This window comes from Epinephelus moara, chromosome 1 (genome assembly GCF_006386435.1).
Source record: "Epinephelus moara isolate mb chromosome 1, YSFRI_EMoa_1.0, whole genome shotgun sequence".
Lineage (NCBI taxonomy): Eukaryota > Metazoa > Chordata > Actinopteri > Perciformes > Serranidae > Epinephelus > Epinephelus moara.
Genome location: NC_065506.1, coordinates 13,666,132 through 13,679,747, shown reverse-complemented (window position 1 = coordinate 13,679,747; position 13,616 = coordinate 13,666,132). Strand labels below are relative to the sequence as shown.

General features: G+C 37.9%; 1 protein-coding gene across 3 annotated transcripts in view; it reads right to left on the bottom strand.

Annotated features, from left to right (window-relative positions):
- LOC126390766 (carbohydrate sulfotransferase 8-like) overlaps window positions 1–13,616 on the bottom strand; it is a 207,290-nt gene that overhangs the window by 145,830 nt on the left and 47,844 nt on the right. For all 3 annotated transcript variants that reach the window (XM_050045224.1, XM_050045233.1, XM_050045216.1), the window contains exon 2: window positions 1,218–1,412. In XM_050045224.1, the coding sequence (XP_049901181.1) occupies window positions 1,218–1,377 (160 nt within the window). In that variant the 5' untranslated portion in view covers window positions 1,378–1,412. The remainder of the gene's footprint in view (window positions 1–1,217; window positions 1,413–13,616) is intronic.

Sequence of the window (13,616 nt, the reverse complement as noted above, 5' to 3'; positions counted from 1 at the left end):
CTAGTGTTAACTGTTGATAAATAAAATGCCATATGCAGCTACTATGCATATCTATAAATGATACTGATTAATTTGTGTTATAAAATGCAAATATGCTCTGAGATAAATTCTGCTGACATGAGCGAAACCATTCTTAAACTGTGTTAGTTGTGCTCACCTTTCTTTTGAAAGGAATAATTTAAAAGCTGTTTCCCTCAGTTTGCTTTCTTTCCCTTTTATTTTTTTCTTCTTTTTTTTTTTTTTTGAAACCCAGATTTCCCTTTCTTGGAGAAAGACATGCCAGTGTAAGCTGGTTCTCCAGCAGCATAAGCAGTCATGCACTCAGCTCTAGTTGGGTTTAGAGACGAATCCCAGTACAGGAGCAGATCAAACCATTTTGTGCCTTTTGTAAGTGGTGAGAGGGGCCTCAGAGTGCCTTCACTGTCTGCTTTTTCGTAGATCAGTCTCTCAACCAATTTATTCATCCAATGTTAATTTAGTGATGGCAACACTTAATTAGGAAAAAAAAAAATCCTAACAAAACCTGAGTTTTTCCCCCACTGTGATGCCCCTGGTTGTGATTTGATTTAAATTTGGTGTGAGAAAAACAATTTGCTGATAGATAAATAATTGGACTTTTAACATATGATCTTCTAATTATGATGCAGTTAATACATACATACAAAAGAAATGCATGTTACTTTGTGCATTATAGTTCACTTTATTTCTGTGTTTGATTTGTTTTTATTCTGGGTTTTAAAATCTTATATATTGTACTTCTATAAGATAAGGAGGTTTAAATGACATAATTTTCTGGTTTGTGTTTAAAGATTAAATTGATTATTAAAAAGGAATGTAAAGATAAAGATACAATTTTGTATATTATACTGTACTATAATATTGTCAAGAGTTTGGACAGTTGTTTGAATTTGTTGAAAACATGTTACACATGATGATGATGATGATGATGATGATGATAAATTTGGCATGAAACAAATGAAATGAAACCTCAGATTTGTGTAATGAATCAATTGTTTGTTTGGCAGCATTTTTGCTGAAAATGTGTGAAACCAATTCAGCAGAAACTAAATTTGTATCACCCCCCAGTCTTAAGAGCTTTTTAAAGAGCTTCTCCACCCTGTTGTCTTCTAACTTAAGACAGTTTTTATTTTAGTTTTCCTCAAAATATTCTCTTCAGTGTAAAGATCTGTGCTGTTTTAGGGGGAGCAGAGACTAACCTGGGCCTTGTTGCTGGACCATCTCTGACAGATCCCGCTGGTGGATGAAGAGAACCAAACCGCCAGCAGCGAACAGCAGGAGGAACCAGAGGGAACAGGGCAGCCTCCTCCTCCGTCCTCGCAGGGAGTCCACCACCATCTTCCACTTCATCCACAGCATGATGCGCTACAGTCAGCCGCTAAATGTAATAAGTTCTGGAGCAAATCAAAGAAAGTGGGAAATGGGAAGAGGAGGGAGACAAAAGTGAAGTGAGCAAAGCAGTGTGACGGCCTCCTCCTACTGTCTTCTGTTTTTCCCCTTTACAGGTTGCCTGCAGGTGGAGATGGGAGGAGCCCTCTAACTGGATGACCCACACCTGGGCAAACTGAGCCTATAGGATATCTAAGTTGGCTCCTCATTCTGTCTCTTTTTCTCTCTCACAGTCATCATGTATCCTTTTCCGGCTTCACAACACCACACATACATTCAGCATTAAAAACATCACTCAGTTACAGATGACAGAAGAATTAATATAAATTTGGACTACTCATGTTTTTGTCTTAGTTTCAAATAAAATATTGTTTAAATAACTGTAATTACTGTGTGGCCTTCTTCTTTGTCAAACTCACTGAGCCTGGGCTGTGACGACAGGCAGAGTATTCAGAGTTTTTCATTTCTCTGCATAAATATTACATGATAAATCTCATACAGCATAGTAAAAGGTAGTGGTGGAAAGTAAGTGCATTCACTCAAGTACTGTATGCAAGTACAAACCTGAGGTACTTTACTTGAGTTTCCCCATTTTATGCTACTTTACTTCTAAAAGAAAAAGACATACGATCAGCTTTTAAAATATGATCCACTTTTGTAGATGCAACAACCCAGTAGTATCTTAAATAGTTAAAATGAGCTAAATCCCAACCAAGAGCAGCAGTACGATGCTATTAACACATTAATCCGTCAGTAATAACATCCAATAACATAATGTAAACAGTAAAACATTAACAGTGTTTTGGAATCGTGAGTTCTTTTACTTTTGATACTGCAAATAATAATAGTAGTAATAATAATACATTAATTTTCAATGCAGGACATTTACTTTTAATAGAGTATTGCTATATTGCAGTATTGCTACTTTTACCTCAGTAAATTATCTGAGTTCTTCCTCCACTGCTGGTAAATGTATGTAAATAGCTATTCTGAAGTGATTCTAACAAATGGAGGCTGTGTCTGCTTGTAATGACAACAACAGTCCAAAATCAGTTGTCTCAGAAATAAGTAGTAGCTCCTAGTCGCAGAAATAAACAAACAATCCAATATCGTCTTGAAGAAATAGAGTGCTATCATTTTGAACTTGATTACTGTGTTTACATTAGCATTAAATCTGATTTCAATGTGCACATTCACACAAGCAGTTCAATTTAGGTTATACACACACAGAAGGACAAAATAAGGAAATGTATATTTTTATTAAAATCCCAACACCTCTGTCTTTGCAAGTTAGAGGGGAAAATCCATGAAGTCTGATGACTTATAGCTGTTCATAAATTCAACATGAAAACAAGATGAGCTAACACCTAATTCCTCCAAATAGAGAAATCTGTTGTGTTAGTAAGGATACAGTTTGGTAAACACAATTCCAGTTGGACTGGCATGAGCGCAGATCGACTCTGGGCTCTGTTCATACAGCAGAAAGACCGTGGAGCATCTGTCTTCAAATTAATATGCAAATGAGCTTCGGTGACTACTCAAGCATGTGTTGTCATCGCAGGAAATAAAACTGGCTCGTTTTCAGTGGTGTCAGGAACTTGACTTTCACATTGCACCCGGTGCTAAAAACCAAAAGTTATAAATAAGCTGTGAGTGAGTGTCAAATAATAAATGTGACATGTTTCTTGCTGTGATGCTTGAATATACAGAGATTTCTGTCTCTTTTTTTTTTGAGTCTATTGTCAACTTGTTTATACAGATGATAAAATACAGAGATGATGAAATACGGTGTGAAGTACAAATGCGCAGGTGAAAGAGAAATCCCGAGGGGCATATAACAATGTCTCACCACATAATCAAGGTAACAAACAATGACACAAAAGACATCAAAAAGACAACATGGAGGAGAATGGCAAAAAATAAATGCGGATGTGTGTATTTGTTTTTGTTTTGTTTAAAGAGGGAAACAGGAAGAGCGAATGATGGATGATACATTTTTTGTGTTGTATACACCAGTTTCTTCAATTAGTCTTTGTGGGTAAGCATTTAATGACATGAAACTTTGCTTTCGGGCTTTAATCAGTGCAGATGCAGCCACAGCACAAGTTCAACAGGGTTTACTGATGCGTTACAGTTACAACATTGTTCCACCCAGAGGAGGAATAGTTTAGCTAATTCGAAAAGTGCCCACAAGGGCTGGTGGGAGAACTAGTGTTCTGGAGAGACAAGATTTTATGTTGACTGAAACCATAAATGTGACTTCAGGTTAGTAAGTCTCTCTTCTTTTTATTAAATCAATACAAATATCTGAATTGTCTTTGTGCTGCACTGTAAATGGAGGTAGTTACATGCTGTCAATAGCTGATGACATTAAAATGCCACTTATCACTTGGGCACACATTATTTAGAACGACAAAGCTGTTGAGCCCATATCAAAGTGAACAACACAACAGCAGTCCCTTTTGTGGGGATTAAACTAGCCATGGAGATGTCAAACCATTAGGCCACCCATTTATTCAGCTTTGTATTGACAGCATTTAATTTCCATATGAATGTTCTTTACATCATTCTGAAGGGAAACCATGCAGTCAAAGATACACAGAGAGTGTCATTAGATTTCTCAGTGCATAAAAAAGTGCATTAACATGATTATTGTGAACTGGCAGCCCTATATTTGATGCAGAGAAGAGAGGGGTAATGCATTTATTTTTTTATATTTCTGTCTCTCTCCACACTGTGATGACTGTACTCAAAAGTCCATTCCACCGAACAGGTGTGTTTATCATTTCAGTTCAGTACAACAGTCATTACAACCCCTGCAGAATGCAAGTAGCTAGTAACCAAAAGTTAAAATACAAATATTATTCTCATATTGTACAGGAGTGGGTATGAGTTATAAGTTTGCCTTCTGTGCTCCGTGGAGTTAATCTAGGGTTGCAGCGATATACCAGTTTCAAGGTATGTGTGATGTAAGTTGATGGCTATCATACCATGTACATTTGCTTGCTAAATCTCCCCTGTATTTTAATTATCTTCTAATGGGAGACTTTTTACACATATTTCTATTAACAAAATGGTTAAGGCTTCAATTACAGTAATAAAACATTTGTTCAACTAACATAAGCATTACATTTTCATTCCTTTAAGGGTCAGTCTGACTTACGATAAAATAACTTCTGTAATACCGTAATACCGTGAAGCCATGATGTTTTCTGAGACAGTATCATAGCATGAAAATCTCATACCAGCACTCCCACAAGTGTTGAGTTTTACTGGATGCAGAGCGACAGAGACAGATCGCAACATGCCTGAAAAACATGCCACAATATGCAAACAAGGGCCGAAACAAAACATCTGTTGCTAGCTAAAAAAAAAAAAAAAAAACATTTTTCAACATGTCAAAGGATTATTTTAGCAATCCATTATGGACCAGAGATGAGGTGTATTGACAATCTCAATATTGTCAGTCTATCTCAGTGTCGTTTCTCCTTACGGTGCTTATCTTGGAGAAATGATCCCACTGACTAGCCCGAAGTGAAATGCTCATGCTCATGCATGTACAGTTATTTCATCTAATCACGAGTTAAGCTCCTTTTTAACTTCACAAAGATCAAAAACAGGCCTTCTTGCATAGCTTAGTTAGCCTTGAATGCTAAAATTTGTTTGGCTAAATCAGAAAAGGTCTGCTGGTTGGGGATTGGGGGCATGAGGTGGACAGGTCAAACAAACACAGGACTTTCATCCAGGAGACATGTGTTCATGTCTCATGTGAAACTGAAGTAATTGTTGAGTCATTTATGCAAGGTAAGGTCGCATGCTGTAGCGTGTCACATGACCCATGTAATGTATGTCACATGAGATGTGTCACATTATGTTAGTAACAATAAAGAAGGTTACACAATTTTTCTCTAAATCTTACTTCGTACTTTTGGTACAACTGTGACTGTTTCACATTAACCACGTGTTTAAGATTGGACTGTGGATGTGCACTAGTGTAGGAAATGCTCCTCTGGGTTGTTTTAGAGGGTAGGAAAAAACAACCTGTGTATGAGTTGGAGGATTTGTTGCCTCTTTAAGGCTCATGATTCTTGCTTCAGCAGCTTATTAAAACTTAGTTCTGAGTTCTTTAACCTGTTGGAAGTGCGTCTCACCACACAGCAGCTTTGAAGCATTTTTCTGGTGTTTGCTTACAGACGGAGGTGACCGTGAGACACCTTCATGCAATACAAAGACAATGGAGAGCAATGATTTGTTTTTCCCTCAGGGTGTGGGCGGGACTGCTCTTTTTCAAAACTTCATATCCTCAGCAAGAAGAGAGGACAAAATTGATGGAGAGAAACTCAAAACAGAAGGAAATGATTTTATAAAACTCTTCATTATGTGTTTGTCCAAGAAACTGCTCAGTGTGAATAAATGCATACAATTCAACAACATTAATGTATTATATGTTGTTTGGCAGACTGTGTACATTGCTCAGTTGCCATGCCAACTCCAGTGGTAACCAGGAGGCTATTCTTGCTCTCTGACCATTTTTATCCATATGCGTATACACTACCTTAAAGAGAACTTTTCAATCAGTACTTCTTTTCATTCTGGTAAAGCCATAATATTTCATGAGGGGGCTCTTTCCTGGGATAATAGGGACTTTGTTCATTGAGTTGGTACACAGCCAATACCTGTTGTATCACCATGTCATCCCTGAAAACTGCAACATCTCTGGTGCTACTGTCACAGTTTACTAAATTGGTTTGGACATATACAATTCCAGTCTTTATGACAGCTTTATAGTGAACCTATTTTAATTGCATTGTTGGTAACATATACCTTTGTTTACATATGTTCTGAAATGAAATCACTGTCTGAAGACTGAAGTGGTTGCAGTTGATTCAGTTTTCCTCTGTTTTCCTTTCAGAGTCATAAAGCATCTAATGCAAAATGGGAAGCTGTAACTTTTTGAGATGCCATCCTTTTATTCTGTGTTGGCAACAGTTTGACCTTTTACATCCCAGTGTCATTCATACTGACAGTATATAAATACAGAGTCTAACCTTATCAAAGGAAATCATTCCACGTTTTCACTTCTATTTCCATGTTTGTTTTCAGGTTTCCCACCACACTTTCATCACCTTAGTTTTGTACAAGATATTGGGGTCAGGTAAACACCTGTCTCTTGTTTCTAGCTATTGGAGATGTTTTTGAAAGTGCACCAGCAAGCACTCAGATTTATACTCCTTTAGGTCCAGTGCAAGCAGTGGCAATGGAGCACAGATTCAGCAAAGTGTAAAAAACATGCATTGATGTCAGTGTTGATTTTAGTCATTGGAAAGGAGTGTCCTTGTTTTCTTGGCCTCGAGCAAGTGTTTGGTTTCAGCAGCTTCCCTTTATTTTGTTAAACTTAGACTGTGTCACACAAGCCTCCTTAGGTTAAGACTACTGTGGACATTTCACTTATTTGTTTACTTGCACTTTTACTGCAAGTTATATGTATTTCTGTCCCACCTATTTTCAAAACTTGGGTTACAAAGATGCATAAAGCAATAAGGATGAGAGGAAAAGATGGGAAACACAAGTGGAATTTAAGATCAGATAGGAATGCAAATGATATAAAAAAAGCAACAAAGTATTTAGAGCAGGATGTAGGATGCAGGATGCAGGATACTGTCAAAAACAAAAGAACGCAATTATAAAACAAACACTAATACAAAACTTAATAAGTGATGTAACAATCTCGCAGCCAGTATTATGACATGAAAAAAAAAAGTAATTGGTTCTCTGATGTTGGTTTTTGTTTTTGAATTGAGCTGCCTCCTCTTTATAATTTGGAATATGTGAATTGTTTTCTAAATACATGGAAAACATGGAAAAGTCATGGAATTTGAAAATTAGCAATTTCCAGGCCTGGAGAAGTTTTGGAGAAATGAATCAAAAAGTCTTGAAAACGTCACGGAAATTTGTTTCACAAATACCTGCTTAATAGAGTATTTGTATTGTATATATTAATGTTAAGGCAGATCAGTCATGTCAGTCACTTGACATCATGTTGTTCTCGGTGTGTCAACTCCGACCTGAGTTGCAGCTTGTACTTTGACAAGACTTAAATTTTCACAATGCCAGGAAAATGCCAATTTAGTAATTTCAGGTTTTATTCGAACAAAATATAACACATTGCTTGAGAAAGACCAGGACCCTGGATATGCAAAATGTTAACCATGTAGTTAAATGTTCAACATATCAATCATAGCAGAGAAAGCCCCAGCTAGCCATGCTAAAAGAGTTAACGTTAAGCACCAGGCTGCTGCTGAACTATAATCAGTGCCCATCACTTGCTTTTTCATCGCGGTGACCAATGTGACATTATTGCCAGCTCCAGTGCTTCCCTCTCATCCACCATCAAACAGGGGATCATTTTGGATGATGTTTCCACAAACAAAGCCCTAACTATAGGGGTACTATTGGCGTTTTATGGTTTCACGGTTTCCCCAACAGCCAGATAGCTGTTACACTTGTATGCAGTGAATGCAAGTGCTTATATACATTATATATGTACAGTATATGTAGACTTCTGAACTGCCTCCTGATTTTAAGAAACTTACTGGCAAATGTTGACACATTTTTATTCTACTATTTCATGTATACACAGATGTTTAAGAGAATGTAAGGTTTCAAAGGCATGGAAAGTCATGAAAAACTTGTGGAAATGTATTGGTAAAAATGCATATGAATTCTGTATGCCTTTGAGGACACCACTGCAGTTGTCCATGCACAAGAGAATTAAAGCATATGTTTCAGTGTCTCTAAAGTTCACCAATCAGTATACCTTAAGTAAGATGAGGACGACTGGATGATCTCACTACTGTGATTCTCAAAATTAAGGCTTAGAACAAAAAGTACAGCAAGAATAAAACTGGTCCTAGCATAGACCCCTGGGGCACTCCATACTTTACCATGAAGGGCAGAGATGATCACCATCAAAAAAAAATTTGTTTGTTCATCTGCTGGGAGGTGCACCACGTCAAGGACAAAACATTTCCAGATATTTCAGATATATATCTACATTTGTTTTTTTTTAATAGGCACAGCCTTGGTGTTGGCATGCTTTCTAGAACCTGAAATATTTTTCTATTTAACTTCTTTGACTGTAACAACACAGGGGTCTGTCTTTTAGAGGCAGGCTGTAATCACAGTTTTTAAGTATGAAGTAGCGCAGAGCTGAAAATGAAGCATGCGTCAACTTTAGCTGAAATAATAAAACAAAAGATAAAAAACAATATCACTGCAACTGTCACAATTTGACACAAACATCTCATTATGATCAAGCAACACTTCATTTTAAAGACATCGCCTTTGTTCTTTACTTGCAAACAGATGTACATATATGCCAGAAATGACATAACATGTCCCATTTTATGCAGGAGAAGAGCCCCTCTGTTGCAGAGTGGTAATGGAGATGATTCTGTGTTTGATGTTCATGTATCATACACATCAAAGAATGGTGCTTGTTAGTTTCAAGAAAATGAAAATTATGCCATCCAAAAGGATATGTTCTGTTTATATACATGTCTTCACAGACTAATAATGTAATTATTACTGTGATGTAAATTTCAAACTTTGCCAAGTAAGAACAATTTCTGATTAAATTAAAAGTTTTGTTACAAAATGAAACATCTAACACTTCCATTACAAAATGACAGCAGTACAAAATTAAAGTATGTTTTAGAGAATTCTCAATAAGGCTAAGTCTTGGACACAGTTATTGATTAGTGTGCGGTACTGTGAAAATAATTTCTTTAATTAAACACTGATCATATTCTTGTCTGTGACAGAAGTGGGTGATTGTGGTCTTTTGTTTCCACTTGAATTTTACTTATCAAGTGTTCTGACTGAGCCCTCAGTTTAATGTACCCAAGACCACCTATTTTCCACCCACCGGTGATAATAAGGACAAACTGTGGATCTGTATGGTAACAATCAGCTTTTGTTACTCGCTTGCTTAACCCTGGATTCATGCACTGAGGCTACTGCATCCTTTCTGCTCTTTCAAACTTGCAAGCCTCACACTGTCAGGGCTCAGTGTTGTCAACTTAGCGACTTTGTCTCTATATTTAGCGACTTTTCAGACCCCTCTAGCGACTCTTTTTCAAAAAAGCCCCAAAGCACTCACAGACGGCCCAGTCCTCCCTCCCAGCAGCAGTCAGAGCAGGAGATGTTAACCCCTCCACGTCCAGACTGCAAGTGAATCACGCATGCGCGGAACCGCCGCTGGCTGATCCCTACCTGGCTTACAGTCAGGGCGGGATGTAAGTGTAAAATTTTCTATGTCTAATATAAATCACTGAAAGAAGGCTCATTTGTAGTTTTAAACATATTCAGGTTTTTTTTTTACTCAGTTTTTGTCTCTCCCACAAAGTTATTCCTCTCTCCTACAGCAGCCATTACAATTACATGCATAGGGACAATTATGCAAATTAGGCAATGACATCATTTAGCAACTTCTAGCGACTTTTAGGACAGCCAATAGCTACTTTTCTTACTGAGGAGTTGGCAACATAGTCAGGGCTGGTGTTAGTTACTGGGCTGGCTGTTGGTGTGGTTCATCTCTGTCTTAAGCACAGCTGGTGTGCTTGACAGATATGGGTGTGTCAGTGTGAAAGCAGAGTGTCAGGTAAGTGTCAGGTTTTCTCCTGATAATTCACCCTTTTGTTGGAGGGTATAGCTCAATACATGCATATTTCAATGCACTGCTCCACAGGGCTAACCTGTAGAGGCTGTTCAGAGGCCCCCACCCCCACTGCCTACAACTATGGTTATCTCACTGCGTATCCAATCACCTGCTTCCTCCCAAAGATTGAGAGCATTTCAGATGTCCTAGAAAATATTCTGGTATATATTTTTTAATACCATTCATGTTTAGTACCTCTAGTGTGTCAAGTGTTGGCTAGTAAACAAAAAGAAATGGAAGCTGTTGCCAGGCCTGTTTCATAAATTAATGATTATGTGCTAGGGAATTTGATGAGGGGAGAATGGGAGCCGGTATAGGATCATGTTCAAAGCATTGCTAATTGTCTTTATTTATGACAGCCGGTGATCTCTGGGACGAATTAATGCATTTGCCACACTGCTGTGATGAGCCTCAGCAATCAGTGTAGGAGATCAGACATCAACCCTGCTAGCTATCTCTTCCTGCCGCTTCCTGATATAAAAGGTCCATAGATATTTAAAAAAGGGTTCCCCTATTCAGCTTCAAGAAGGGAATACCCACGCAAACAATACCCTGACTACATTCTTTATGTAAATGTGAGGCAATTACATACAGTGCCAGGATGCTGAAATTATAGAGCCAGAATCCTTAATTCTTAATGCATTGTTATTACAACAAACTACAGAACCATGCACTGTGCACAAATATGTCCCTCACATGCTGAGATGACAGTGATCATATTTTGACTGTGTCTTTTATTTCATTTGAAAATAAGCAGCTGCTGCCGAAAACAGACAATAAAAAAACTGTAATTTACATGTGTAAAATTATTACATGAAGAAACACATTCAACACCTTTTCTGTAAATGAGAGACCAATCAGTGAGTAACTGCACATCTGGCAAACACTGCTTGGGATCAGAAAGAGAACCACAATGACAGTGGGGAATCTTGTATAGGCTAAAGGACAAATGAACAAAGGAGCTAAAACGAATGGTCGGTCTTCTCTTCTCTCCTCTTGTCCAACTAATTCATCAATGAGTGATCTTCACAGTCAGAACATGCTAGAGCATTTTAGGGGTACGGTGGAGTGAAGTGTATTCAGAGAGCATTTGAGTAAGAGAAAAAAAAAAAAAGGCAAAAGCCACCAGGGGTGTACAAAAAGCTCATCATCTCTTGTTCTTGTTTGTAATAAATACAATACTGTATAAATACAATGAATATAAGCTTGCCTGGGGCAGCGAGTGTGCTGGGTCCATAGCTGTACAATTACATGAGATGCACCCCTCTGTTTTCAGGTAGGGGGCATTTATACTATACACTGAACCACGGCTGTTCCTTTGGATCCATTCAGCAGAACCCTACTGTTTGGAATAAAGTAGAGCTGGGTGATATGGACTATAAATACTATTGCAATACATGATATATAACTTGACACCTTTACCACTCTTGACGCCAGGATGATGGTGAAAGAGTTCCTCAAGAATGAGGTGAGGCCGGGGGCAGAGTCATCAACATTTGACCCTCAGAGTGGACCATCTCATTCTGTCCATTTACTTACAATCTAGGTTCTGGAGGAGTTTAGAAGGCTGTTGTCCCTACATTAAATTAAATAAAGTATTGTTACAATGAAATAAATCAAAGTGGATCCACTAATGCTTTTATTCTGAAGCACCCTGTTCGTCTGGATGTTCATGATATAGTCATTTAATACATCCCACATTGACCACAAGCTGCAATACACAAAGTATAATCGATATATCAACCACCCTTAGAATAAAGTTAAATGAATAAATAGTCAAAAATGAATCGGCATTATATGTATATATATATATATATATATATATCATTATTATTATTATGTATTTTATGTAATGTACCTATCTGCTGTCAGAGATAGAAAAGAACGATAAAAAAAGTACACAAAAAACAACAACTTTGTTACAGTACTGAGATTAAATGTAATCCATTACTTCCACTCCTACCTACAGTGGAGTAATGGCAACCAAAGTATACTGCCATGCCAAAAACATCCCCCAACTCCTTCACAAATGTGAAAGCTGTGTGACGGTGACCTGGCACGCTGGCCTCAGGATAACTACCAGCTCAGGCAGAGCAGGTGATGACAGCTCCAGCACAATCAGACATGCTCAAATACAACACATCCTTGCCATATCATGTCAGCCCAATACCTGCCACAGGGCACTGCTGTGCTCTGCTACACACCTCTCAGATGACGTTACAGATTAGTTTCTATTTATATAGGACCTCACAGCAGCTCAATGACCAGCAGACTAGAGTAGATAAATTACAGGCAAGCCTGTTTGCTAAAACATAAAGGACTTTTTTTTTTTCTTTATAAGGCTGTAAAATCAGGTTCGACAAATCACATACTCTGTAGGTGAATGTGTGATTTTGATTCTTGTACTTGTGCTTGCAGTGTTGCTGGATCCGCTGTTAACATTTCTTTTCATAGCAGGGAAATGAATCAAGCTGCTTCTATCTCTCCAGACAGCATGGTATTTTGTTTGTGGTTCCTGTATTGTCCAAAAAAAATTTGGCAGCAGTTTTTCATTTCAAAATTTCTAGCAGATTAAAAAGTAATAATAATATTCTAGTGTGATTGGCCACTACACATAGGGTCAAAACTGAAGCCCATTTTCTCTGCCAGCAACACACCTGACCCTGATACACCAGACAAATGGCTCATTTGGCAAACATTTAGGCGGTATTGTCTAATGCTTTCATTACAGTTTAAAACTCATATAATTACACTCAATGGGCTCCTCTTGGTAATGGTGTACTGAAACTCACCAACAACTCAGAGCTAATTAAAAGCTACGTGCAGAAGGTTGCCTGCTCTTCCTTAAACAGAATAATCAGGTGAAACTGGCTGAAATCTACAGCATGCACTGTTTATAGCTACGATTAAATGCACTTCAATCGGGAAAGGAGGTAGTAGATGGAAGGGAGGAGACAGGCTGAGAAACCTTTACGCTTTGACATACTGAGAAACAGATGGTGCAATGTTGGTGCAACTCAGTGTTGAGGTATTCCTAATATTTCCTGCCTCTGGGCCTGTCAAAAGGGGAGCAAGTAATCAAGAAAGAGGCTGGATTTAAAGGAATCAGATTAATGGACAACGTTTGAGTCCAGTGGATATAAACATATGGCTACATCACATATCCCTGAATGTCTCCAATAAAAAAAACTAACAGGTGCTTGTCTTGGTTGGTTTGTGATGAACACAGTACATCACTGGTCTTTTCCGTACATGCATGATACAGAAAATATTTAGTTTGAAACTAGTCAAACTTGGATGGTAATATCTTGACCTGATTGAGAACTTCATGGTGTATGAATATGTAAACTGGTCTTTAAATCAAACATCTGTCTAAGGGCCTAATTCACTAACAGCTGTTGCCTAAAAAGCTGCAAATCAGGACAACACAGGTTAGACCAATTAGGAATACAGACAACGTGAGCTCACCTGTGAGAGTCAAAACTGTGCA